At 41.5% G+C, this 26,718-nt stretch overlaps 1 protein-coding gene across 1 annotated transcript in view; it reads left to right on the top strand.

Annotated features, from left to right (window-relative positions):
* The window catches only part of CHN2 (chimerin 2), a 337,298-nt gene that overhangs the window by 151,760 nt on the left and 158,820 nt on the right, over positions 1-26,718 (top strand). Inside the window, exons 2-3 of the mRNA XM_005205489.3 lie at positions 12,661-12,699; positions 22,066-22,121. Coding sequence (XP_005205546.1) covers positions 12,661-12,699; positions 22,066-22,121 — 95 coding nt within the window. The remainder of the gene's footprint in view (positions 1-12,660; positions 12,700-22,065; positions 22,122-26,718) is intronic.

The following is a 26,718-nucleotide window of genomic DNA, read 5'->3' as shown; positions in this document are numbered from 1 at the left end:
CAACTGTGTCTGACTCTTTGGAACCCTATGAACTGTAGCCCACCAGGTTTCTCTGTCCATGGAATTCTGCAGGCACGAATACTGGAGTGGGTAGCCATTCTCTTCTCCAGGGAGTCTTCTGGTCCCAGAGATCAAGCCTGGGTCTCCTGCACTGTAGGCAGATTCTTTACCATCTGAGGCACCAGGGAAGCCTATGTATAACTAAATCACTTTGCTGTGCAGCAGTAACTAACACAGCATGGTAAATCAACTATACTTTGATAGAAATGAAAAACAAAAGAAAGGCTGGAGTAGTGGGCAAGAGAGGAGACAGATGAGATGACCAGGGCAAGGGCCAGGGTCCAGATCATGCAGAGCATGAAGCCCTACCTGCCTTGTTCACAGAGGCATGCCCAGGGCTTGTCTCACTGTGTATATTCAATAAATACCTGTTGAAAAGGAGTGTCTCCTCCTGCCTCTGCATACGAAGGGGCCCTGAAGCTCCGTGTGGCCCCGGTGCCCTCTAGTGACCACAAACTCCAGCCCAGGGCCCTCAGTGGATGGCTTCATCATCTTCAGAAAATCTCAGCTTAGCCTTGGCCTTGGGGCCCAGCCTGTGGGCCCATCAATAATTTCCAGGATATATCTTATTAACCATTCTCTGCAAGTAGGGCTAAATCAGTTACAAAAATCCCTGAAACGAGAGGAACACATGCACACCAGGCCCTCATTCCTTACCACAGGCAGCATTTTTCAAAGCAAATACATGGATGTCTGATTTCTCTGGGGAATGCAAGGGGCCTGTGCAGGTGACAAGTGTTAGAACACATTTCTGTATATTCCTCAGCCAGTGTGACAGCAAGGAAGCTCCGTAGCAGGCTTGACATCTCAATGTTTGGTGGCAGTTAGGATGTTCTTCAGGTCATCCCACCGCTCAGCCGTGACACCATTGGCTGGAATGGCTTGACAAGACCATGCAGGCTGCATGCTTTGGCCCTTCACACACTTCCCAAGACCCAAGCTTGGGCACTGTGTGTGTCTGTGTGTGAAGGACATGTTGCAGCGTGTGCAGAAATATAGCATACTCCTCGGGCTGTGCTTGTTTGCTTTCATTTGGATCCCAACCCATTCTGGGCCCATTAAACTAATCACCCCACAAATTCTGAACTGTCATCTCAGTGTGTAGCTATCCCATGGCTGATTGAAAAACCTGTTCCCACCCAACTCCCTTGGAAAAAGCCCATGAACTGCAGCCCATTTGCAAATGTGGGCATCCATAAATCAAAAGTGACAGCAGAGACCTGGCTCTTCTGGGCAAGGGGATGGCAGAGGGAGGGACCCAGTTCTTCCACCCTCTACTTCCCAAATGATTCCCCTGATGCAATATAGGCAGCTTTGTCTGACATATTCTGAAGGGTGGGTCATCTCCAACCTCCTTGGTAGATCATTCTTGAAGTCGGTGAACCTTTCACTCCTCTTGTTTTCCAAAGCCCCTGCTTGTGTGTTTCTGAGTCTAGTCATCCTCCACTGAGCCAAGCAAAAGAATCTGGCTCTCCTGGATGTTTACAGGTATTTCCTCTTTAGTTGTCACTTACCCAAGTGTAGCACATGGCATTCTCTAATTTTTCTTCATTAATCAGTCCCCAAATTCCTTTACACTTGCTCCTCAAACCAACGTATTTCTGGAGCTGAAAATGCTTAGAAGAATATAACCTTCCAGCTGCAGTCACCAAAATGTGTGTGTGGTGGGGGGTAGCAAAAACATGGGGGATTAGCGTGTTTTTGTCTTACTCCTCGGCCATATGTTTTCACAGGCTCATTCCCAGGAGCATTCTGTGCAGGTGTTTGCTTCTCTGCAAACACAGTTAATTTCATTTGTATATTTTTCTAATTGAGTCTCTTTTTTTGAGATATATGGATCTCAAAATGAGATATCTCAATATGAGATATATGGATATATGGTTTTTATGTGGATCATATTTGGTCTTTATTGAATTTGTTACACCATTACTTCTGTGTTAGGTTTTGGTTTTTTGGCCTCGACACATATGGGATCTTAGCTCCCCCACCAGGGAGCAAACCGGCACCCCAGTATTGGAAGACGAAGTCTTAACCACTGAACCACCAGGGAAGTCCCCCTAGCTGAGTCTAAAGGCATCAAAAATTAAATTATATATTGATAACAGCAGTGTTTGGTGAGGGTGTGGAGCAGTAGGCATTTTGTCACATATGACCGAGAATTCTAATTGACACACCTTTTTGAAAGCCATTTTCACAATATCTTTGAAAATCAAAAATACACCCTCCAGCCAGAAATTCAACTTTCCAGAATCTAAACTATCCCTATAACCTATCATTGTAGCACTGTTTCAAAACATTGAAAATAATTCAAATATCCATCAGTTGGAAATGTTTACAGAAGTGAATTAAATGCATTTTGGTATTCTGGTACACAGATATAGTGGAAGACCAAGCTACAGCTTTTAAAAAGGAAACCACAATCTATATATACTGACATGGAAAAAAAAATGCTTAAGAAAGATCAGTAAATGCAAAAACTGATTGCAGGATACTATATATGATATGCTGCATGCCAGCTGCTTCAGACATGTCCGGCTCTTTGTGACCCTATGGACTGTAGCCCACCGGGCTCCTCTGTCCATGGGATTCCCCAGGCAAGAATACTGGAGTGGGTTGCTCTGCTCTCCTCGAGGGGATCATCCCAACCCAGGGATCAAACTCGTGTCTCTATGTCTCCTGCATTGCAGGTGGATTCTTTACCCTCTGAGCTACCTGGTAAGCCCATATATGATATGAGACCATTTCTATAAACTCTGTTCTAGCCATTTACAGGACAAAATCCGGAAGGATTCACAGAAGTCTATTTATGGTGCTTTTTTTCAGAGGTTAGGAACTTTCTAAAACATTTTTAAAAATTGTTGGAGTTTTTCTGCTTTTCAACATGCTGTGTATTTCAAGAGACATATGAAATTATTTTTTGTCATGCTCTTGATCTAGAAAGATGACTTTTTAATGGCACTCTTTATTGCCCCTGGCATGTGTTGGTTCCAGAATTCCCCATCTTGCCCCACAGTTCACAATGGCAGTTCTGTCTTTTCAGGGTTTAGTTACTTCGGCACATAAGGTTTTCTTAAGACTGTTTCTATTAACCTGTATCTCCAGGCCCTTTAAACCAACTTTTCCTTCCTTTTTGTTTCATATGTTCTAGTCTTTATAGATTATTTCATTTGTGTAGTGGTCTTACCTATTTTTGTAAGGTTTTGATAGTTTTCTAAGCATCTATATCTTTTCTCTCTTTCCCATCCCTTTTTAATGAGCATATTGTCGACTTGCTTAGAATTCCTCATTAACATTTATTTCACAGAATTTTTAAGAGAGCCAAGGGAATGGGGCTTAGCCTTTGAGAAGCCCTGATCTCTTTTCTTTTGTCTTCATCCTTAGCTCCTCCTGGACAAATACTGTTCATGCTGCATGTGTTATTATAGGAATTATTTTTTGTTAGGCCTTTTCACTTGTGCTTAATTTATTTAGAGAGCATGTTCAAAAAGAAAAACCACCTAGCAATTATTTCTCATATGTGTTAATTTTTGTACAAGCAATATGAACATAAAATTAGGAAATACAGGTGGACAAAAGAAGAGAAAATTAGAAATCCCCTGTGTTTTCACTACCAGGTGTAGCAACTGTTAACAGTTAGGTTTATAGTCTTATAAATAAAACATTTCTATGTATATAATTGATTTGGCCACCTGATACGAAGAACCAACTCATTGGAAAAGACCCTGATGCTGGGAAAGATTGAAGGTGGGAGGAGAAGGGAACAACAGAAGATGAGATGGTTGGACAGCGTCACCAACGCAATGGACATGAGTTTGAGTAAGCTCCAGGAGTTGGTGACGGACAGGGAAGCCTGGCGTGCTACAGTCCATGGGGTCGCAAAGAGTCGGACATGACTGAGTGACTGAACTGAACTGATGTCTATAATTACTTATATTTTTCTTAAAGTGGGATATTTATTATTCTGTGACCTCATTTGTTTAGTACATAACATAGCATGAATATTTTTCTGTGTCATTAAGGAAGGATAATAATGTGAGCAAAGATAGAGTTTACTCATTCCAGACAAACCATCCTATCTTTACAACATGCTGTATGTTGGATAGTATTATTACTGTCATTCTATAGTCTGAAAAACTAAAGGACAGAGAGATGAGATAACTTGTTTAAGGTCACACAGCTAGTAAGTAACAGAGTTAGGGTTTTGAACCTTGACTAGCTCTAGAGACCATGCTGTGGACCACAGACCTCTGACCAGCACCATCATTTCATCGCTGTGGCATGTGGTAATTTATTTTACTACTCCTTTCTGGGTTATTAGATTCACTGCTGTACCCAGAGCAGCAGGGAGCACTTTGTTCATATATTCTTGTTTGTACACATGTTCAGTTTCTACCTTAGGCTAATTCACATGAATAGAATTGCTGTGTACAAAAGGCTATACAGTTTTTAAAGTTGGATACCTATTTGTCAGAGTTTGTAAGCAATTTGTTTTTTAAGCCTCTCTGACCTTTTGAAAAATTTAACTGTCCATCTGGGTTCAATGAGAGTTTTTTTTCTTAGAACAAGGAATATTTTTGTTTCTACTTCCTCCCTTCTGCATTATATCTATTTCTCTAAAATGTTCAATAAAATGATACCCTTACTCAAAACATGATGGCTTTTGTTTTCAGTACTTCCTGTATCTTGCATCTCCTGGATTTAACTATTAGCTGTGTGCTCAGTTGCTTCAGTGATGTCTGACTCTTGGCAACTCAATGGACTGTAGCCTTCCAGGCTCCTCTGTCCATGGGATTCTCCAGGCAAGAATACTGGAGTGGGTTGCCATCCATTTCCATCTCCAGGGGATCTTCCCAAGCCAGGGATCGAACCTGGGTCTCCTGCATTGCAGGTGGATTTCTTACTGACTGAGCCACAAGGGAAGCCCTATTAGATGGGGTATGTGTATTGATGGAATAATGTCCACAGTTGACTTGGTATCAATTTTCTTTTTATTGTTTTTTAGTTTTATTTTATATTGGCATGTAGTTGACTTACAATGTTGTGTTAGTTTCACATGTACAGCAAAGTGATTTAGTTATACAGATACATATATATAAGCTTCACAAGAATTGTAGGATCAAATCTGTAATATAATATACTTATATCCATTCTTTTCCAGGTTCTTTTCCCAATTGGTTACTACAGAGTACTGGGTAGAGTTCTCTGTCCTATACTGTCGGTTCTTGCCAGTTATCTATTTTATGTACAGTAGTATGTATATTAATTCATACTATGTATGTTAATTCCAGTATCCTAAAATTTATCCCTCCTCCCTCACCTTTCCCCTCTGTAACCGTAAGTTTGTTTTCTAAGTAAGTCTGTGAGTCTGTTTCTGTTTTGTAAATAAGTGCATTTGTATCATTTTAATAGATTCCACATGTAAGTGATATCATATGATATTTGTCTTTTTCTGTCTGACTCATATGACTGCTTTTCTTTCTATTTTATTTTTTCTTCCGAGATTCACAAGAATTGCAGGATCAAGCCTGTTATATAATTTTTTTTTTTCTTGCTGTCAGTTTATGTAAATTAGGGTGGATTTCCTGGCAAGGATGACAATGTGTCAGAGGCTGGAGGGCAGAGCTCCCTGCTCTAATCCCACCTCTTCCTCTGACTTATTTTATGACCTTGAGAAAGCCACTTCATCATTCTCATTTCATTTTCCTCATTTGCCAAATGAGGAAGGTGAACTCAATGACCTAGAAAACCTATTCCAGTTTTAAAAAATATATGGTATCAGGCTATTTAAGAATATGGCAGATTTTTAAAAAATACTGTGTGAAATTGGGGCAAATGTGATGCTGGTGGGACAGTGTTGAAGGCAGCTAAAGATTTGTTTCAACAAATTAAAAATATTTTGTGCCTTGTTGCTTGACGAAAACCTCCTAACTGCACTTTAGTGGCTTGTGAAATGAATCTCTAAGACCAAGGTAATTATAGTCGCTCCACCGAAGCATGACAAATGGCCTCTCACTTTGGATCCTTTTATGAGAAAGAAAAACCTTCCATGACAACAGCACTGGAGCTTAATTACAGCCTCCAGATCTGGGGGCAAGAATACAGATAGTTACTGACTGTAGCCAAGGGAGAGGAGACATGAGCCTGAGTTTACCTGGGAAGAATCAGGACAGGGTGATGTAACCATAACAACACAACAGCATTAGTGGGGCTTCATGGAGAACTTGCTATTTACCAGGCTCTGTCCCAAGAACTTTATATATATTAAATCATTTAATTGTCACAATAAACACAAGCAATCAGTTTTACGGTAGGTATATTTATTTTTTGGTTTAATAAAGATGAGTATTGGAGGCTCTTAAAAGAAGTTGGCATAAAACTCAACATTCAGCAAACTAAGATCATGGCATCTGGTCCCATCACTTCATGGAAAGTAGATGGGGAAACAGTAGAAACAGTGACAGACTTTATTGTTTTGGGCTCCAAAATCACTGCAGATGGTGACTGCAGCCATGAAATTAAAAGATGCTTGCTCCTTGGAAGAAAAGTTATGACCAACCTAGATAGCATATTCAAAAGCAGAGACCAACAAAGGCCCATCTAGTCCAAGCTATGATTTTTCCAGTAGTCATGTATGGATGTGAGAGTTGGAGTATAGAGAAAGCTGAGCGCCAAAGAATTGATGCTTTTGAATTGTGGTGTTGGAGAAGACTCTTGAGAGTCACTTGGACTGCAAGGAGATCTAACCAGTCCATCCTAAAGGAAATCAGTCCTGAACATTCATTGGAAGGACTGATGCTGAAACTCAAATACTTTGGCCACCTAATGCAAAGAACTGACTCATTTGAAAAGACCCTGATGCTGGGAAAGATTGAAGGCAGGAGGAGAAGGGGATGACAGAGGATGAGATGGTTGGATGGCATCACTGACTCAATGGACATGAGTTTGAGTAAACTCTGGGAGTTAGTTGTGGACAGGAAGGCCTGGCGTGCTGCAGTCCATGGGTCACAAAGAGTTGGAAACAACTGAGCGACAGACTGAACTGAAAAGAAGTCGAGTAACCTGCTTCATGTCATTCAGCCAGTAGTTGTCAGAGGTACAGTCTGAGCCCCGAGAATTCCTTCATTTATTTAGCACATGCTTTTTGAATGTCCATTATATGCCATGCAACCTTCTTAAGGGTCAGTGAGGCCTAAGTGAATGAGGCAAAATTCCTGCTTGTGTAGAGTTTAGCTAATACTGGGATGAGGCCAGTAATAACAAGCCAACAAATCAATAAATAATTTCTGATGGTAATAAGTGCTATGCAGGAGAGTGGGAGGTGGGAGAAGGCTGTTTTATGTAAGATTGGCAAAGATGACCCCTGGGAGGTGAAATTTCAGTTGAACCCCACAAGATAGAGCAAGTCAGCCATGCAAAAGTCTGTTAGAGGAGAATTTTTACTTGGAGGGCCCACAGGAGCAAAGGCCAGGGGCCTTGCCTTGGCCTGGCTTGTTCTGGGAAAAGAGAGAAGACCAGTATGGTTGGATAATACGTGAAAAGCAGGGAAATGCCTGCGGTGGAGTGGAGAGGAGGGCAGGACTGGAGCCCACAGTATAATGTTTGTATGTATATGTGCTCAGTCACTCAGTCATGACAGACTCTTTGAGAGTCTATGGACTGAATAGCATGCCAGGCTCCTTTGTGGAATTCTCCAGGCAAGAATACTGGAGTAGGTTGCCATGCCCTCCTCCAGGGGATTTTCCTGACCCAGGGATCGAACCCACATCTCCTGTATCTCTTGCATTGCATGCGGATTCTCAACAGCTGAGCCATCACGGAAACCCATAATGTTTGTATTTTATTCCAAATGTAGATGAGAGACAATGGAGGATTTTTAAACAAGGCAGCATTATGATTATCCAGTCTCTATGGACAGCTTTCTTCACCTTTATGTGACATTGCCAGCAAGGAGCAATCCAAAAGGGAGTAAGTGTTTATGTGTAGGGAAGGCTAAATGCAAGTTTAAAGGATCAGTACAACTCAGTCGTGTCCGACTCTTTGCCACCCCATGAATTGCAGCACACCAGGCCTCCCTGTCCATCCCCAACTCCCGGAGTTCACTCAAACTCACGTCCATCAAGTCAGTGATGCCATCCAGCCATCTCATCCTCTGTCGTCCCCTTTTCCTCCTGCCCCCAATTCCTCCCATAATCAGAGTCTCTTCCAATGAGTCAACTCTTCACTTGAAGTGGCCAAAGTACTGGAGTTTCAGCTTTAGCATCATTCCTTCCAAAGAACACCCAGGACTGATCTCCTTTAGAATGGACTGGTTGGATCTCTTTGCAGTAAAAGGGACTCTCAAGAGTCTTCTCCAACATCACAGTTTAAAAGCATCAATTCTTTGGCACTCAGCTTTCTTCACAGTCCAACTTTCACATCCATACATGACTACTGGAAAAACCATAGCCTTGACTAGACGCACCTTTTTTGGCAAAGTAACGTCTCTGCTTTTGAATATGCTATCTAGGTTGGTCATAACTTTCCTTCCAAGGAGTAAGCGTCTTTTAATTTCATGGCTGCAATCACCATCTACAGTGATCTTGGAGCCCAGAAAAATAAAGTCTGACGTTGTTTCCACTGTTTCCCCATCTATTTGCCATGAAGTGATGGAACCAGATGCCATGATCTTCGTTTTCTGAATGTTGAGCTTTAAGCCAACTTTTTCACTCTCCACTTTCACTTTCATCAAGAGGCTTTTGAGTTCCTCTTCACTTACTGCCTTAAGGGTGGTGTCATCTGCATATCTGAGGTTATTGATATTTCTCCCGATAATCTTGATTCCAGCTTGTACTTCTTCCAGTCCAGCGTTTCTCATGATGTATTCTGCATATAAGTTAAATAAGCAGGGTGACAATATACAGCCTTGACGTACTCCTTTTCCTATTTGGAACCAGTCTGTTGTTCTATGTCCAGTTCTAACTGGTGCTTCCTGACCTGCGTATAGGTTTCTCAAGAGGCAGGTCAGGTGGTCTGGTATTCCCATCTCTTTCAGAATTTTCCACAGTTTATTGTGATCCACACAGTGAAAGGCTTTGGCATAGTCAGTAAAGCAGAAATAGATGTTTTTCTGGAACTCGCTTGCTTTTTCCATGATCCAGCGGATTTTGGCAATTTAATCTCTGGTTCCTCTGCCTTTTCTAAAACCAGGTTGAACATCTGGAAGTTCACAGTTCATGTATCACTGAAGCCTGGCTTGGAGAATTTTGAGCATTACTTTACTAGCGTGTGAGATGAGTGGAATTGTGTGGTAGTTTGAGCATTCTTTGGCATTGCCTTTCTTTGGGATTGGAATGAAAACTGACCTTTTCCAGTCCTGTGGCCACTGCTGAGTTTTCCAAATTTGCTGGCATATTGAGTGCAGCACTTTCACAGCATCATCTTTCAGGATTTGGAATAGCTCAACTGGAATTCCATCACCTCCACTAGCTTTGTTCATAGTGATGCTTTCTAAGGCCCACTTGACTTCACAATCCAGGATGTCTGGCTCTAGGTGAGTGATCACACCATCGTGATTATCTGGGTCATGAAGATCTTTTTTGTAGAGTTCTTCTGTGTATTCTCACCACCTCTTCTTAATATCTTCTGCTTCTGTTGGGTCCATACCATTTCTGTCCTTTATCGAGCCCATCTTTGCATGAAATATTCCCTTGGTATCTCTAATTTTCTTGAAGAGATCTCTAGTCTTTCCCATTCTGTTGTTTTCTTCTATTTCTTTGCATTGATCACTGAGGAAGGCTTTCTTATCTCTTTTTGCTATTCTTTGGAACTCTTCATTCAGATGCTTATATCTTTCCTTTTCTCCTTTGCTTTTCACTTCTCTGCTTTTCACAGCTATTGGTAAGGCCTCCCCAGACAGCCATTTTGCTTTTTTGCATTTTCCTTGGGTGTGGTCTTGATCCCTGTCTCCTGTACAATGTTACGAACCTCGGTCCATAGTTCATCAGGTACTCTATCTATCAGATCTAGTCCCTTAAATCTACTTCTCACTTCCACTGTATAATCATAAGGGATTTGATTTAGGTCATACCTGAATGGTCTACTGGTTTTCCCTACTTTCTTCAATTTAAGTCTGAATTTGGCAATTAAAGGATAGAAGCTGATATTTCAGGTGAAAATTCTAGGTTTTTCACAGAGCAAGACTGAAATGAGCAGTGAGAGGCCATTTAATCCAGATTTCTAACTTCAGATAAGAAGCCCTTTAGGAGATCCAAGTTGAGTATCTGAAACCTGAATTAAGGAGACTACTTATTTAGAGGAGAACTTCCCTCAGCATGTAGAAAGATACACTTTTCAGTTCTGAATATTCTTGACCACTTCTTGGTCTGGGGGTTCTACTTAGCTTATAGAGTAAATCTCATCTAAAATAATAAAGACGTCTTTGGGTAGACGACATCTCAGGAATTCCTGCTACTATGCAGTCTGGTGTATGTGTATGTGTGTATTGGCTCTATATCTTTGAAAAAGACTTTTGAAGGTGTCATCAGTGTTTTAACATATAGGACCTGGCTTTTCTGGTGAGGTAGTATTGTATGGATGGTTCTAGAATTTTGTTGTAAACTCAGCAATATGATTTATTTTACTTGAGAGTTCTTTATAAACAAACACCATATTAATCCATTAAACTTGGTCTGTGTTACATATAGGATGGGCTTCCCAGGTGGCTCAATGGTAAAGAATCCTCCTGCAATGCAGAAGACACGGATTCAATCCCTGGGTCTACAAGATTCCCTGGAGAAGAAAATGACAACCCACTCCAGTGTTCTTGCCTGAAAAATCCCATGAACAGAGGAGCCAGGAGGGCTACAGTCCATGGGTCTTGAAAGAGTCAGATACGACTTAGCGACTAAGCAACAACAACATATAGGATGAAATTAATTGCTTGTTTAGGTTAAAAGCTCACTATTACGTTGTCCACTTTGACTAAAGTATTAGGAGTTTCACTTTTTTTAGCAAACAAAGTTTGCATAACAACATAAACCATTATTAATACGTTGTTTTGTGTGTGTGTCTATGTGGCTGATTATCCATAGAGAGGTTCCTGACTAGGTAAGCCTAACTATCCAGATGTTTTTGTATGAAACTGTCTTAGGAGGTGTTTAGTTGCCTCTGTGATAGGATGGGCCCCAGAGAGTAAGTAATTGTGAAAGAATTTCATTTAAGCTACACAACTGTGATTGAGTAAGATTTGGGGGAATTTCACCACTGCAGTTTCTTTTTATGTATAGTAAGCATATTGGAGAAGGCAATGGCAACCCATTCCAGTACTCTTGCCTGGAAACTCCCATGGATGGAGGAGCCTGGTAGGCTGCAGTCCATGGGGTTGTTAAGAGTCGGACACGACTGAGCGACTTCACTTTCACTTTTCACTTTCATGCATTGGAGAAGGCCATGGCAACCCACTCCAGTGTTCTTGCCTGGAGAATCCCAGGGACGGGGGAGCCTGGTGGGCTGCCGTCTATGGGGTCGCACAGAGTCGCACACAACTGAAGCGACTTAGCAGCAGCAGCAGCAAGCATATTTGTTTTTTAGGAGGGGAAAATTTCTCAAACTGTCTTATTGCATGAGATTAGAAAGTTTCTATTCCTTTTCATAAAATTTTAGTATGTGACAGCAACAGAAGGACAAGGGCACATTAGGCTGGGTGAGTGATGCCGTACACGTGCAAGGTGACAAAAACTGTTCCCTCATTGAAAAGTGCTGAACTAAAAGAACTCTTCAGAGTTCCCCAGCTCAATATTCTGTGAGTCGGGGAATGGATTTTTCCCTCTGGCTGTTTAAGCTGGAGTATGTTTTACCAAGACCTTAGCTATGAGCTCAGGAGGACTCTAATAACTCCATCAGAATTATAAAATCAGCTGTCAGCCTTGGGATTGTTGAGCTGACTGAACAAGCAGATTTTCTCCCATTGTCTGCCTTCTAGTTTGATGAATAACAGTTTCGTCCTCTCCATTTTGTTGCAACTCTTTTCCTCTGACACTTCTGATTGCTGAAAGGTTTTCTGGAAATTTCCTAAGTCACACACTGGAGTAAATTCAAGGACATGATGAGATTCCAATTGAATCATCAGTGTCTCTGCTGTCAGACCTAGTGTTTTAGGAGTTCAGTTGGCTGAGTGGTACAACTTCCCAGATTTAATATTACATACTTGCCACTGTGCATCTTGCCCTCAAGTCTAAATAAATGGGCTAAAGGTCTGATTGGAATCTGTGAGATAAACTATATGTTTATTATGCCAAGTTAAGTAAATACTGTTTGAAAGGATTACTGGAGGGTACAATCAAGTTAATTGCTTTAAAAATCTTTTTTGATTTACTGGGCTCTATGAAAATGGTTAAGCAGTTGATTCGGTCATGGTAAGTGACCTGGACAAAGTGGTGTTGGGTCCACAAGGGTCGCCTTTCCCAATTCCTCCCTCTTGCCTGGAACTGTCCCGTAAATGAGCTGAGAGGACCCTTGGGACTGGAAGGCGAGGACTGCTGACAGTATTGTTCCCCCAGAGAAGACACATGTTGGCAGTTTGACATTCAAGCTGACGGATTGATTTCTTTCTTTTTGTTCTAGATGCTGAAGAATACCAGCCTCCAATATGGAAATCATACTGTGAGTATCTAAAATGAAAATCTCCTCAGAAGTCTTTAGCAGGCCTGCCTTTTGAACAATTTTTGCTGTTGATTTAGTGCACACACAGACTCCCTCATCACAGCCCGGCAAATCCAAATTTCTTTTTCTACTAAGGAGATATATTGGTCAGAGAAAATAGAAAGAGCCCTCTCCCCTGGAGAGGACCTAGGAGAGCCAGCTGCCATGACTCACTTAGGAATGCTTAGGGAAAAAAAAAAAAGATGGATATTCTGACTCTGACTTTCTTCAGGGCACTCCTTGTCTCCCTTCCTTTCCTCTTTCCTTCCATCCTTCTTTCCTTTCTTCCTTTTTTTCCACAGCTGGTCATCAAGGGTAAGTATGTTGACTTCCATGAATTATGCTCTTGACTGTTTATCCTATATCTTAATATCGTATGACATTTACCACAAAAAATTAACAGATAGGGAAGAATAATGTTTGGTCACTAATGGTGACTCCTTAGAAACAGGGTTCATTATCTGATCATCAGTCATCAATCTGACTCCCCTCATGAAGGCAGGCACTTGTCATCATCTCAAGCTCATTTTCTCTTTCCTTAGTATCACCCGCCTAAGTAATTCTCCAGTGAGAAAGGGGAGGGGTATGGTGTGGGGAGACCCCAGGAGAATAGGCTCTTGTTCAAGCTTTGCTTCTAGACAATAGTGATAAGGAGAATTATTTCTGTCGTTACTGATGTTGCCCTTGTGTCTTCTGTCCGTTGAGACCTGCCATGTACCAGCTACCATGCTAGCTCTGTGCCTGAATTCCCAAATCCCATTCTTATCCCCATTTCACACACAAAGGAACCACAGATCAAGGAGGTTCAGTAATTTGGCAAAGGTTTTACAGGAAGCATTACTGGGGCATTCAGAGTGGAACCCAGAAACAAACCTGACTCACAGCCTGCAAGTTTTCAGGATTTTTTTCTTTCTATTTAAAATTGATACATAAGGACATAAAGTATATACATACACACAGACGCACACAGCATATACCCGTGTGTGTATGTATCTGTAACAAAAGCAAAACAAAGCTACATAAAAGACAAACATTAGAGAAATACATAAAGCTGAGAGTAAAAATCTCCCATAAACCGCATACCATCCCCACCCCATATTCCACTCCTCCCTTCCAATCGCTGACCACTGTCCATTTTGGAAAGCATATCCTTCCAAGTGTTTAAAATACACATGCCTGATATTAAGGCATTTTTGTGGTTGGTCCCTTCTGTGAAAAATGGGTTTATGCTGTACCCGGTGTCCTTCAACTTGCTTGTTTCACTTCACAATTTGATCTTCCCATGTCAGCATATAGAGAGGCTCCTCGTTCTTTATTACACGAGTCTGTTCTTCCATCTGTGAAATAAAGGGGTTGTGCTGGGTCTCTAAGGGCCCTTCCAATCTAATGTTCTGCATTCTCATCTTCTATTTTAAAAGGCAGTGCTAATGACTAAGTAATTGGATGTTTTTGTTTGTTTGTTTCCTAATGGAGTGTGAAGTGCTCTGACAGTAAATCAACCAAATATCTGTAGTGAGAGGCATTGGGAGGGTCGCATGACTTACTGTTCCTTGCTCACCTTCTTGCACACAGCCTTGCATACGTTAACTACCCAATAAATATTTGTTGAGTGAATGCCACCACAGAGAGCTTTACTGAAGCGAGAAGATAGCACTGGCTCAGAGTCATTTCGCTTTTCCAAGAGACCTTGGGACACCCAGTGCACCTCTTAAAAGCACTTTTATGTTTTAAGGAAGCCCAGAAAAGGTGCTATTTATTACGTGTTCATACTATTAAATTTACCAGAGTGTATTGGTTTTGATTTTTTGGATCTAACCAAGTTGTGTGTGTGTGTGTGTGTATACTTTGCACTAGAATCATAAAAATTTAGATACACAGAAGGGACAGTTGAGGCCATTTAATACAAACCTAATGACATATATGAATTTCCTCTTTATTATACTCAGCTAATAGTCATCCAGGCTCTATTTGAGAGTCTCCAGTGATTCAGAGGAGAAGGCAATGGCAACCCACTCCAGTACTCTTGCCTGGAAAATCCCATGGACGGAGGAGCCTGGTAGGCTGCAGTCCATGGTGTCACTAGGAGTCAGACACGACTGAGCAACTTCCCTTTCACTTTTCACTTTCATGCATTGGAGAAGGCAATGGCAACCCACTCCAGTGTTCTTGCCTGGAGAATCCCAGGGACGGGGGAGCCTGGTGGGCTGCCATCTATGGGGTCGCACAGAGTCGGACACGACTGAAGTGACTTAGCAGCAGCAGCAGCAGCAGTGATTCAGAACTGCACCCTGCAGTTCTGAGGGGAGGATGCCATCAGCAGGGCCATCCACAACATCAAAAACACAGGTACTACTGAGAATTCTCTTTGGTTGTCCTGAATCCACTAATTCTTTGAGTTTCGATGTTGGACTACTTATAAGCTCATCTAATACTCATTGCCAACTCATGCTACTCCTTCTTATTGTCAAGTTTATCATCTACTCATTTGGTCTTTTAGCAAACGTACATTATAAGCATTAGGAGAAGCACTAGGAATCAACAGTAGCTAAAAATGTGGTCCATGCTTTCCTCAAATTTACAGCCTAGAAAGAAAGACAGATGTAAACCAATTAATATGCAAATAGACTGAAGCAACAATATACTACTCCTCTCCCTCCTGGGATTACAGAAGTCTTTTTAGAAGAGGATAAATCTGCATGTAAGGTCTTAAAAGATAAATAAGAAGAAATTGAGGGCCTTCAAAACTTCATGAGGTCCATGTTAATATACAAATATGCTAAAACAATAGCATTTTCCATATCTGAAAATCCAATTAACCTATCAGAATATGAAATTTGTTTGGTTTTAAATAACTTATTGGTAAACACCAAGTGTTTCTCTTTGGAATACTCACAAACCATCCTTTGAGAGATTAATTTTAGGTGTTGATTCAAACTCATTAACGTATCATTTATGGAGTCTATAATTTTCCATCACACAATTAATTTTTCAACTCCAGTGATTATTTGGTACTTTGAAATTTCTCATACATTTGCTGGATGCTGTTCATTTTTGCCTCATTATAGGACTTGATTTAAAAATTGGTTGTTTACAGTGATTATAGAAGTATATAGGTGTGTCTTTTCTTTCATTCATCACCTATTGTTGGTTTTAATATTGACTTATTTGATACTAGATTCTTATTATGAAGCTTTTGTCCCAATTATAACATTATTCCTAAAAGAAAATGAATCTACTTCATAATGATCCACATTAAGAAGCTGTTTTTAAGTTTTAATGCTAATTGCAATGCTCTTTCATACAAATAACAGAATATTCCACTTAAACACATTGATTGACATAAGCAAAAAGTTGAGAGGCACTGGCTTTAGGCGAGACTTGGTCCAGCAACTCAAAGACATTATTGGAGCCCAGTGCGTATATCTTCCTTTCTTGGTTCTGCTTTCCTAGGTTTAGCTCCACGCTTTGTAGGCTTTTCTCTTTTAACCCCCAGAGAGCTACCACATTCTCATCCAAAAGCAACTAGCAAAGAGATAGTCTACTTCAAACAAAAGTATTAGAATTTGTTTCAGTCTGAGTCCCTTTGCTTTCCGCCTGAAACTATCACAACATTGTTAATCATCTGTAATCCAATACAAAATTCAGTTTTTTAAAAAAGAGAGACTATTGACACCCAAATTCAGCTTTGGTGTTAGAGGCAATTAAATTTTGTTTGGTAATTGCTTTCCTGGGTATTTGGGGCTTCCCTGGTGGCTCAGAGGGTAAAGCATCTGCCTGCAATGCAGGAAACCCAGGTTCGATTCCTGGGTTGGGAAGATCCCCTGGAGAAGGAAATAGCAACCCACTCCAGTATTCTTGCCTGGAAAATCCCATGGATGGAGAAGCCTGGTAGGCTACAGTCCATGGGGTCACAAAGAGTCAGACACAACTGAGCGACTTCACTCATTGACTCACTCACCATTGTCAATGTGCCCAGGAGAGCAGTGCTTTCTATAAATCATAAAGTAACAAATATTACCAAAAAAATTGTGTCTCAGCCCTATTTGATGTGAGTCCCCAACCCTGGCTACATGACTATGGTCAGAGAGTTGGGGTACACTAACTGCCCTAAACCAATCAGGGCACATGGCTGGAACTCAAGAGGGTTCACTCCTATGTAATCTCCATGACTGGAAACTTTGGAATATGGTTGGAGTGGGAAAGATGGAAGTGGATGCCTAGAAGGCAACCAATGCATGTCTGATTTAAAATCAGCTCTCTCGATATTTTATATAAAGTAGATTGCTCATTCGTTCAACAAATGCATATTAAGTCTTTGCCTTAGACAAGACTGTGTGCTTTGATCTATGGGGCCACAAGGATGAAAACTCCATCTTGACTCAAAGAACAATGATGCTACATGCTTAAGTTCTTGCCTTTTCTGCTCCCCCATTTTTCTTAGAAGCTAATGCTCTTACTTCCATAAGAATAATCTTGCCTCAAAGTATCGTCTATCTACATGTAGTCCTTCATACTCAATACCATACCCCAAAACATTGGCAAAGTTACTGAGAAATATTTGGTTTCAATTAAAAAAAAAAAAAAAGACTATTTTCAAGTTTAATTTAAAAATAAAATAAAGCCACATTCTAAATTTTCAGCCAGAACTGTATGAAGTGCATGCCCTAAGCAGACGAGTTTAAAAGCCCACCACCATGGGTATATTCTGAAAGATTTTATTGTTTAAGAGGCCAAGTGCCAATTAGGCAGCAGATGCCATGGCCAGCAGCTCTCCCCAGAGACTCCCCTGGGCAGCAAGTAAGGCAGTCACAGCTTGTGCCTGTTTTTCTAAAGAGAAGTGTAGAACCTCCAAATTCTGGTCCACAGACCCCCTGCATGAGAATTACCTGAGGAAAGTAGTTATAATAACTATTCCTCAGCCTGACCCCAGATTTCTGAATCAGAAGAGTGGAGAATCTGCAATTTATCACACTCCACAGGTGCTTCTCATGCACTTAGGCCTGAGACCCCCTGATTCAAGTCTCCACAGCTTCATCCTCAGATTTTTCAGTGTGCCATGGACAAGAGGAGAAAAACTTCATCCCAAGCAAGACTGGACATTCGTTAGCAAGACAAAGCCTGCACACAGCAGTCTGGAGGTGGGGTTGAACCAAGAGGCCATCGAAGCCCCCACCATTGGTTACTCATATCCATGAGTTCTTTCCTACGAATACTGGGAAGTCATCGGCGAACAGGGTGGCACTGGCTCAGTGTCACAGCCAAGTGTCCAGGTTTGGCTCCTGGGTCCACATGCCTTCTTAAGGGACTTGAGGCTGTTAGAGGACATTGCTGCAGGGTCTGTTAAGAGCTGATGGGTCTGGACTGGGCTTCACATCACCCAGGCCATGGTTTTCACTTGGCATCCATGGGAAGATTGTGTTACCAGAGGATGAGCCAAGTTTTTTTTTTTTTTTAATTATAATTTTTGGCTGCACTGGGTCTTCATTGCTTCACGCAGTTTTCTCTAGTTGTGGCAAGTGGGGGCTACTCTCTAGCTGCAGTGTGTGGGCTTGTCATGGAGGTGGCTTCTCTTGCTACAGATCACAACCTCTAGAGTTGTGGCACATGGGCTTAGTTGCCCCACGGCATGTGGAATTTTCCTGGACTGAGGATCAAACCTGTGTCCCTTGCATTGGCCAGGCAGATTCTTAACCACAGGACTACCAAGGGAGTCCTTTTTTCTTCAGTTTTCTTACTGAAGAAAAAAGGTTCTCTCAGTGAACTCTTGATTTCTCAAACTGCTTCAGATTTCTTGGGGAGCAGGGATTCCTCTTCTCTATCCCCAAGTTTCCTAGTGACCATCCCCTCACCCCAGTCAAATAGCCTATTCCAGTGCTCAGGGTTCTCTTCTGTGTGTAAGGGCCCATGGCGGGGAAGAGCCTGGGACTGATCTGAAACATTGCTGTAGAAGCAGATTCCATCTTCTTGCCCCTTAGTACACAAAATCACCCAAGAAGTGACATTTATTACTGCATTCTGCTTGTGACGTGTGTTTGTTCAACAACAACAAAAAATTCAAGAAACTACATTTTCAAGATTACGTGACATGTTTCAGTTACATTAAATGTGCCTCACGGATATTTGTTTTGTTACAGCCAGTCTTGAGAAGAAGGGACAGGGACTGAAGCTAAGATAGAGTCTAAGGCCCTATTTTTTTTCCCTATGGCTGCCATTGCAATTGGTTGTCATCTAATTATCTTTATAGAGACATAGAATCCAGATGGCTAACAGGCTTTGTCAGTTTCTGTTGCTTAGAACAGCACCCAGTAGATCTTGTAGCTCACTGAGAAATGGTGATTGATTTCTGATGTGTGCAGCCCAGGGACCAGCAAGGAGAGGTGGCATCTCTGGCTTGAGGAGTTTTCAGGGACCCCCCTCAAAGTTACTCCTGGCTGGAGTAGGACAAACGGCTGTTTCCATTTGTAAGACTGGTGAACAACCACACTTCTCTTTACTCAGAGAATCCCTAGAGTATACAGCTATAGGCTGTAGTTTGTTGACACAGGAGAGGAACTGTCCCTTACATTTCCTCTGCTGTAACCTCTATAACTGTTAATAGCATCTCAATCTTTCCATCTTTCCAGGCCCTTTCCTCCATTCCATTTGCAATCAAACCCTGCCAATCCTCCTTGGCAATCAACTCCCTTCTCATCTGCATTTCCACCAGTGTTGTCCTGACTTACACTTTCAAGATCTCCTTTACATACAATGAAAATACTCTTTTGTTTCCCTGGGCTTCCCACATGGCACTGGGGTAAAGCATCCACCTGCCATTGCAAGAGATGCAAGAGACGTGGGTTTGATCACTGGGTCGGGAAGATCCCCTGGAGTAGGAAATGGCAACCCACTCCATTATCCTAGCCTGGAGAGCCTGGTGGGCTACAGTCCATGGGGTCACAAAGAGTCAGACATGACTGAGCAACTAACACTCTCACTTTCACTTTACATGTGCCAAACCCGGTTCAAAGCACTGAGAATCCCACTGTGGACAGTCCCTGCCCCCAAAGAGCTTATACTTTAGTTAAGGGAGACAGCACTCAAAGTAGACAAATACACTGTGTTGATGGTGATGAGTACCGTGAAGAAACATGAAATGGTGTAAAAGGGAGCAGAGTGGGATGATGATGTGGAATTTTATCCAAGCTGAGCACGTCAGGGAAGACCTGAATGAAGGAGCGGGGAGGGAGCCATCTAAACGTCTTGGGAAAAGGCAGTCCAGGTGGATGGAGTAGCAAGTGCAAAGGCCCTGAGGCACAGAAAAACAAACCAGGGCTTTGGAGTCAAAAGGATCCATTTTAGCTTGATGCCCTGGGGCAGATATTTCCCTTCTAGGCACTTATTTCTTCATATAAAATTGAGAATGATAATGATATGTTCTTTCTTCTGAGCTCTTGAGAGGATTCAATAAAACATTGTTCCTGGCATGTAACAGGCACTTGATATGCTGGTTCCCTTCTCTTCTCCCTTCCCCTCCATTCATCGCTAAAGCTTCCAGGTAATGCTGACTGTGGTATCTGTTTTATAGCTGGTGTTCAAATGTTTGCTGATATGAATTACAAAGGTACACATAGCTAAAAATGCTTCTCTCTTATAACAGCTGTACTTCCTTCTCTACCTTCAAGGGAGGCATTAAAAATGGTGTTCACAAAACCGTCCCAGCCATGCCCCCCACATATAACTGCTGGCTTCAAAGGGCGCTGGTGATAGGCAGATAAGAGGAGATAAGATTCTCTGGACATGGGTTCTATAATTGCTCGTGAGCTCTGTGATTCTAAGAGATGCCCCGTTTGGTTCCCTTTACACTCATTAACAGCAAAACCCTGCTGAAAACCAGCTAGTTGGTGTTGGGGTTGATCTGAGAGGAATAAAGGATTCCATGAAGGCTCTCTCATGATTTAAGGAGAGTGTGGACTTTACTGGGATTGTCAATAGAGTGTCCAAAACTGTTTCTCTATCTTTAGCCAATTCTTCCTCATGTTTCCTCCTGTACGAGAAGCCTTCTCTGCCCTGTCCCTTACACATGGCTATAGTTACTATTAAGTGTCACAGGCACCATCATTAGTATGGGCAACCTAAGCTTAGAAATGGGATGAATTAAAACCATCTTTATGAGAGTTAGATGATTTTTTCTCAATGAGAAAGCTGAGTGGTCTACCCTTAATTAGGTAAGAAAATAACCATTTTGAGCTGAATGCTTTGGGGAGCCATCGATACAAAATAAGTTCCATCATTTCTACCTCTGTTTCCACATGACTATCTGTCTTTCAATTAAAATTTCTTTTTTTATTTTTAGACCTAAGAGTAAGCCAGACATTTTCACTTCTCTTATTACATTTTCTAGAAAGACTTTATACAATTGAATTTTTAACCTTTTGTAGATGTATTTATGATATGATTCATAGATTTACTCAACATTAATTATTCCCTCTTCACGACTCTGAAGATAACATCAAGTAGGTTTATTTTCAGCTCCCATTTCCGTGAAAGTAAAACTTTAAGGTACATGCACAGCTTTTCCTCTTAAGAAAAGTAACCAAACTAGCTAAGCGGCAGAAAGCCACTCATCATAGTTTAATAAATCACAAATAATAGTCTGATAAATTATATTTCTGTATACAATTACCTGCTTTCCTCCATGCCTCAGCCTGAAAGTCTGTCTTTTATACAGGATATAAGAGAGTTGTTATATTTAAGATACTGAAGGGCCCAAGAAAAAGGAATGACAATGGTTGGAAAATAGTCAAGGAGCTAAGAATCCATGGTGATGGGCAGGGCAAAAATGGAACTCATGAAAAAAGAAATGACTTGGGGCCTCATTCACTCACAGAATCAATTGTATCTTTGTCTATAACTAACATTTCAGAGAATGCCACTTGTCTTCTAAGGCCATTCTTTCCCTGGTATTCTCATCAGCATTGAGACGGAGGGATCCCATTATGTGATCTTACTACTTAGGTACTCACAAGTAGAATTTCATCTTTAAAATTGTCAAAAGAATTTTAGTCTTATCTAGTCTTCCAAGAAAGCTATAACATGAACAATGCCAGTAACAATTATGCAACTAAATTGTCCTTATGAGAATTTTAAAAAATCAATTTTGCCAGTTTATATTCATTGTGACTCATTTCCATATAAATGATCTGACTTTATTCTGTCTAAAAATAATTTGTTTTTTGGCTGAGAAATTTGCAGTTCTTGAAAGGTAGTTAGGTTGAGCTATTTGAAGCCATGTTGGTATGTGCTGGTTTTTTTTTTTTAATTATAATTCTCTCTTTTTCTGTTTGGCAGTGTATCAGTTACAGCAAGAGGCCCCTCGTCCCAAGAGGATCATTTGTCCTGGGGAGGTCAGTACTCAGCTATTTCCAATACACCTCATTAAATATGATGAATGGTCAGCACTATGTTCATATTGGAGAGCCTTCAAAGTTACTGAGAGTTGATTTCTATTAATGTTTAAATGTCATCAGATTTAACATCTAAATAATCTATATTTTGAAATCGTGTTATTTGAAAAATACTAACTTGTAATAAGAAGTCTTACATTTTTCACCACTGCAGAGGTAAATTAAGCATCTTTTTGTAAACTCCCCAAAATGTGTATTCTGTTTTTTCTTTGCTCCTGCAATTTGATACTTTTATTGCTTTTTTTATTTTGAAATGCTTCCAGCAGAGAAAATGCAGAGAATGATAAATATCTGGACACTCTCAACACCCATATTTAGCAAACCCCTATGCTTTGTCATATTAAAAAAAAATCCCTATGAGAAGAGTGACTGGGTTTTTATTCTTGGAGATAAGCTTAAAAATATATTGACTCATAAAAATGCTTCCTAGCCATAGAACTTTCCCTGGCCCGCTTTTACTTGTCAGTTCTCTTATCATCTGGATGCCAGCAAGATTGGAAAGGCAAGATGAAGGCTCTGTTTTCTGGTTTTATGTTGACCAGTTGCTTTAATAGCCAGACTAAAATCCTTCAAACAAAGGTCTATGGGTCCTTGCTTGGTTTTCTTAGTATGATTTTGCTTAAATACAGAGTAGCAAATTTCTTTTAAAGCTTCACATCTGCCTGATCAGGGGGGAAGACTCTTAATTCCAATAACCTTGAGAGTCATCCTTGACATCAGGACTTTATGGCAGACTGACTAGATCTGTTTTTTTAATCTGTCTCAAAGACTTAGGTACATATGTACCCACAACCAGAGCCAACTTACTACTGTTTCATAAATGCTTCTACGGGAAGTCTTACTTCTGTGGAAAGGCACTGAAGTTCATCGAGTAGTCTGAATTTTAATAGAGTGAATATTCTCATCCCAGGAGTATCACTTGGGAGGAGAAAATATTTGATCTGAAAGGAAAAATTCAGAATGAGGTCAGATCTTTATTTGGTGGTATGGTCTTGTCTGTCACTTACCCTGCTGACTGATGTCCCTTGGTTTTTCAATAATATCCAAATAAGAGAAGATTGCGATAAATAACAAAATTTTTAATGAGAAGTTTTAATTAGGGTATTTTGGGTGGGCATTAAGAAACAAGTTATTAAAAATTCCTTCAGTCCTACCTTATACTTTATACTACTACTTTATAGTATACTTTATACTTCATATAAAGTTTATACTTTATACTTAGTATTTTGCCATCAGAAAAAAATATAACCATGTATAGGGAGTTAGAGAACTTTCAATGTCTCTATGAAAAGAATGTTTGTGAAATTAGAATTCAACGGAAGTCTCTTCCTCACTCTCTCAGTTGCACCGGCTCTTTGTGACCTTCAGGACTGTAGCCCACCAGGTTTCTCTGTCCATGGAATTCTCCAGGCAAGAATACTGGAATTGGTTGCTATGCCCTCCTCCAGGAGATCTTCCTGACCCAGGGATTGAACGCTAGTCTTCTGTGTCTCCTGCATTGTAGGCAGATTCTTTACCCACTGAGCCATTGGGGAAGTGCACAGTCTCTTCCTAGAGTTATTAATAAAAAGTCTACTTGCAAAGTCTGGCACCAGAACTCGTAACCCAAGGAGATAGTAAATGTTCATTTGTTCATTTATTTTATATGTGTGTATTATATATAATATAGAGGGAGCCTACTCTGTTCTGACTTTCATCTAAGTGTTGGGAATACAGCAAAGAACTTGGCTATTGGTATCTTGAGATTTTATTAATTGCATGTAGTTAAAGGTATATTTAAGATATTATCTGTGTTTTGGGGTATAAAAGAGAGAAAGAAAGAGAGAATAGAAAGAAAGAAAGAGTCCAAGCACTTCTTTGTTTCTCAAAATCTTGGAATCATGTCCATCATCCTATAAGCCAGGTAGAAGGTTAGCAGTGGAGATGAGTGGATTCAGATTAGCTTCATGAAGGCTCTTCACAGAGTTCTGCTTAAACTCTTCAGATATCCAGTGGGCCGAGGGGCCACTGCCTGTTTCTTTAATGTCACACTTGCATCAGAAGGGAGTGCCCCAGAGGCCTTAGCAGAGCAGAACTGTGTGCCACGAGCCACCACCATCTGCTATGACTGAAGGATATGGCTCACATGCAGCCGTTTTCTTCCTTCTCTCTTGTCTTCTAAACCAAGCTTTTCACCTTTTGACATTTATCAATCTGATTCATTAATAAGTTATGTCTGGTGGATGCTGGATTCCTAGGTAACTTTGCCCCTAGGAATTCCGTATCTCATTTCTGCCAAGAAACCTAACATGAAATGGACGTTCATGGGCTCTATTTCCTCAGCAGGTGGCGCGGGGCCCATCCAGTCAGGCAGGTGTCGGGCAATAAAGGGCCGAAAGTGCTGGAGCGACAGGTGCTGCTGAAATGAGAGCCAGTGTAGCTTCAGGGCCCTTTGTCCTTCCGTGCAAATAATTCCTGCACACATTGCTCAGTCTCCCAGGACTTGGCCTCCTCCTAGTGAAGGCCCCTCTTGGATGCTGGGGAAGCCATTGCTTCTGCTGCAGAGGATGTTTGAGCAGACAGCTCTGTGCCTTGTTGTACACCTGTGTGCTCAGGGGGCGTGCCTAATGAAGACAGAAAGCCTTTCAGCTTGAGTGTGTGGCCAGAGAGACTGAATTTTTATTAACATATTTACATGAAGCCATAAAAGCTGTTTCCTTTGAAAACCCTTCTCCTGTCAGCCACCTTGTCCCTGGCATGCCACACCGGCCATGTTGCTCCAACACACTCCATCTCTTTTGTTTCTCTGATGACTAATAACCTCCCAGGCTGTGGGCCTCTCTCAGGTCTGGGTCCTCCCACTGAATGTGATAAATTCCACATTAGAGCACCAAGCGAGTCTGCAGTTACCAAGTCATGGAACACTGTTGTTCAAGGGTTACAGACACAGGCCAACCTGACTTGCATGCTTGGTGGCTCTCGATGAATACTGACCACCTAGTGGACTTTGTTGGAGAAGTAGCAGATCAAGGGTACAGACTGATTGAACAGGCGAAATCCAGTAAGCTTTGCAAACGCAGGAAGGGGAGCCTGGCTGCACAGTCACTTGAACTTGTCTGCAATCCTTGTTCTACCACTTTCTAGCTACTTGAGTTAGAGCCAAGCACCTACTCTTCTCCAAGGGATCAGGTCTACCCCCAGGGCAAACAGCTACTTTGCAGGGTGTTATAAGTGGGATCTATGCGTCAAGCATCTAGAATGGTGCCTGCACACTGTGGATACTCAGTGTTGACTCATGGCAGATTCAGAAATCTGTGAAGAGCAAGTTCTGAGAGAGTCATTAGGGACAGAGTCAGAGCAAGGACAGTATTTGCTGGATGTGAAAGCAAGAAAGGCAGTGCTCAAGAACAAAGCAAGGTGCCTGGGTCAGGGATTGAGCCTCAAGGTAAAAAGATACTGAGGATAAGGGACAGAGTACAAGCTGAACGACAGCTGTGGCACTGATTGAGTCGGGTAAGGTTAGTTACTGAAATAACAGTCCATTGCTTTCTTGAGATTTATTGCAGTAAATTAATATTTATTGAGCAGCCCAGCACCTGGCCTTCTCTACCAGCATTTTCTGAGTGTTCCATGCCAAGAGATGCAAAACATCTTCCAGGATGCAAAATTTCACTTCCCCTTTCTGTCAATTGTCAACCAGTCATCTCCTAAGCATTTTTTAATTACCAAACGGGTACCTGGGTGGTCTGCCAGAAATTGTGCAGAATATTGACTCTCAAATGTGTGTCTCTAGCTGAGACCTCTCCTGTGGGCTCCAAACACCTCGCTCCATCTGCCTACATGATCTTTTCAAGTAAATGTCCTACAGGTCATCTCTAGTCTAGTGTTCAAAGGAGAACTTGGAACAAGGACAAAGAATAACTTTGAACAAGAACAACTTTGTCCTTGGACCCCACTCCGTTAAACGACACCTAACTTCAGAGACCTGAATGCCTATTTTTCCCACATTCACCCTTTTCTCATAGCAAGTTTCGATTTTGCCTCCAAATATATTTGGCATTTGTCACTGTTCTCTGTCGCCAGGACTACCCTGTGGTTTGGCTCATCATCGTTTCTTACCTGGATTATTTTTTAAATCTATTCATTTGGCTGCACTGGGTCTAGGCTGCAGTATGCAGACTCTTAGTTGTGGCATGTGGGATCTAGTTCCCTGCTGCTGCTGCTGCTAAGTCGCTTCAGTCGTGTCTGACTCTGTACGACCCTATAGACGGCAGCCCACCAGGCTCCCCCGTCCCTGGGATTCTCCAGGCAAGAACACTGGAGTGGGTTGCCATTTCCTTCTCCAATGCATCAAAGTGAAAAGAGAAAGTGAACAGGGGTCAAACCCCAGCCCACTGCATTGGGAGCACAGGGTCTAAGCCACAGGACCACCAGAGAAATCCCTCTTACCTGGATTATTGCCACTCAGCAGCCTCCAGTTTCATATCCCTGCTTCCACTGTTGGCACTCTTGCTGATACACAGACACACACACAAACACACACACACACACCATTCTT

Source organism: Bos taurus, chromosome 4, assembly GCF_002263795.3.
Source record: "Bos taurus isolate L1 Dominette 01449 registration number 42190680 breed Hereford chromosome 4, ARS-UCD2.0, whole genome shotgun sequence".
Classification (NCBI taxonomy): domain Eukaryota; kingdom Metazoa; phylum Chordata; class Mammalia; order Artiodactyla; family Bovidae; genus Bos; species Bos taurus.
This window is presented reverse-complemented; position numbering and strand designations above follow the sequence as displayed.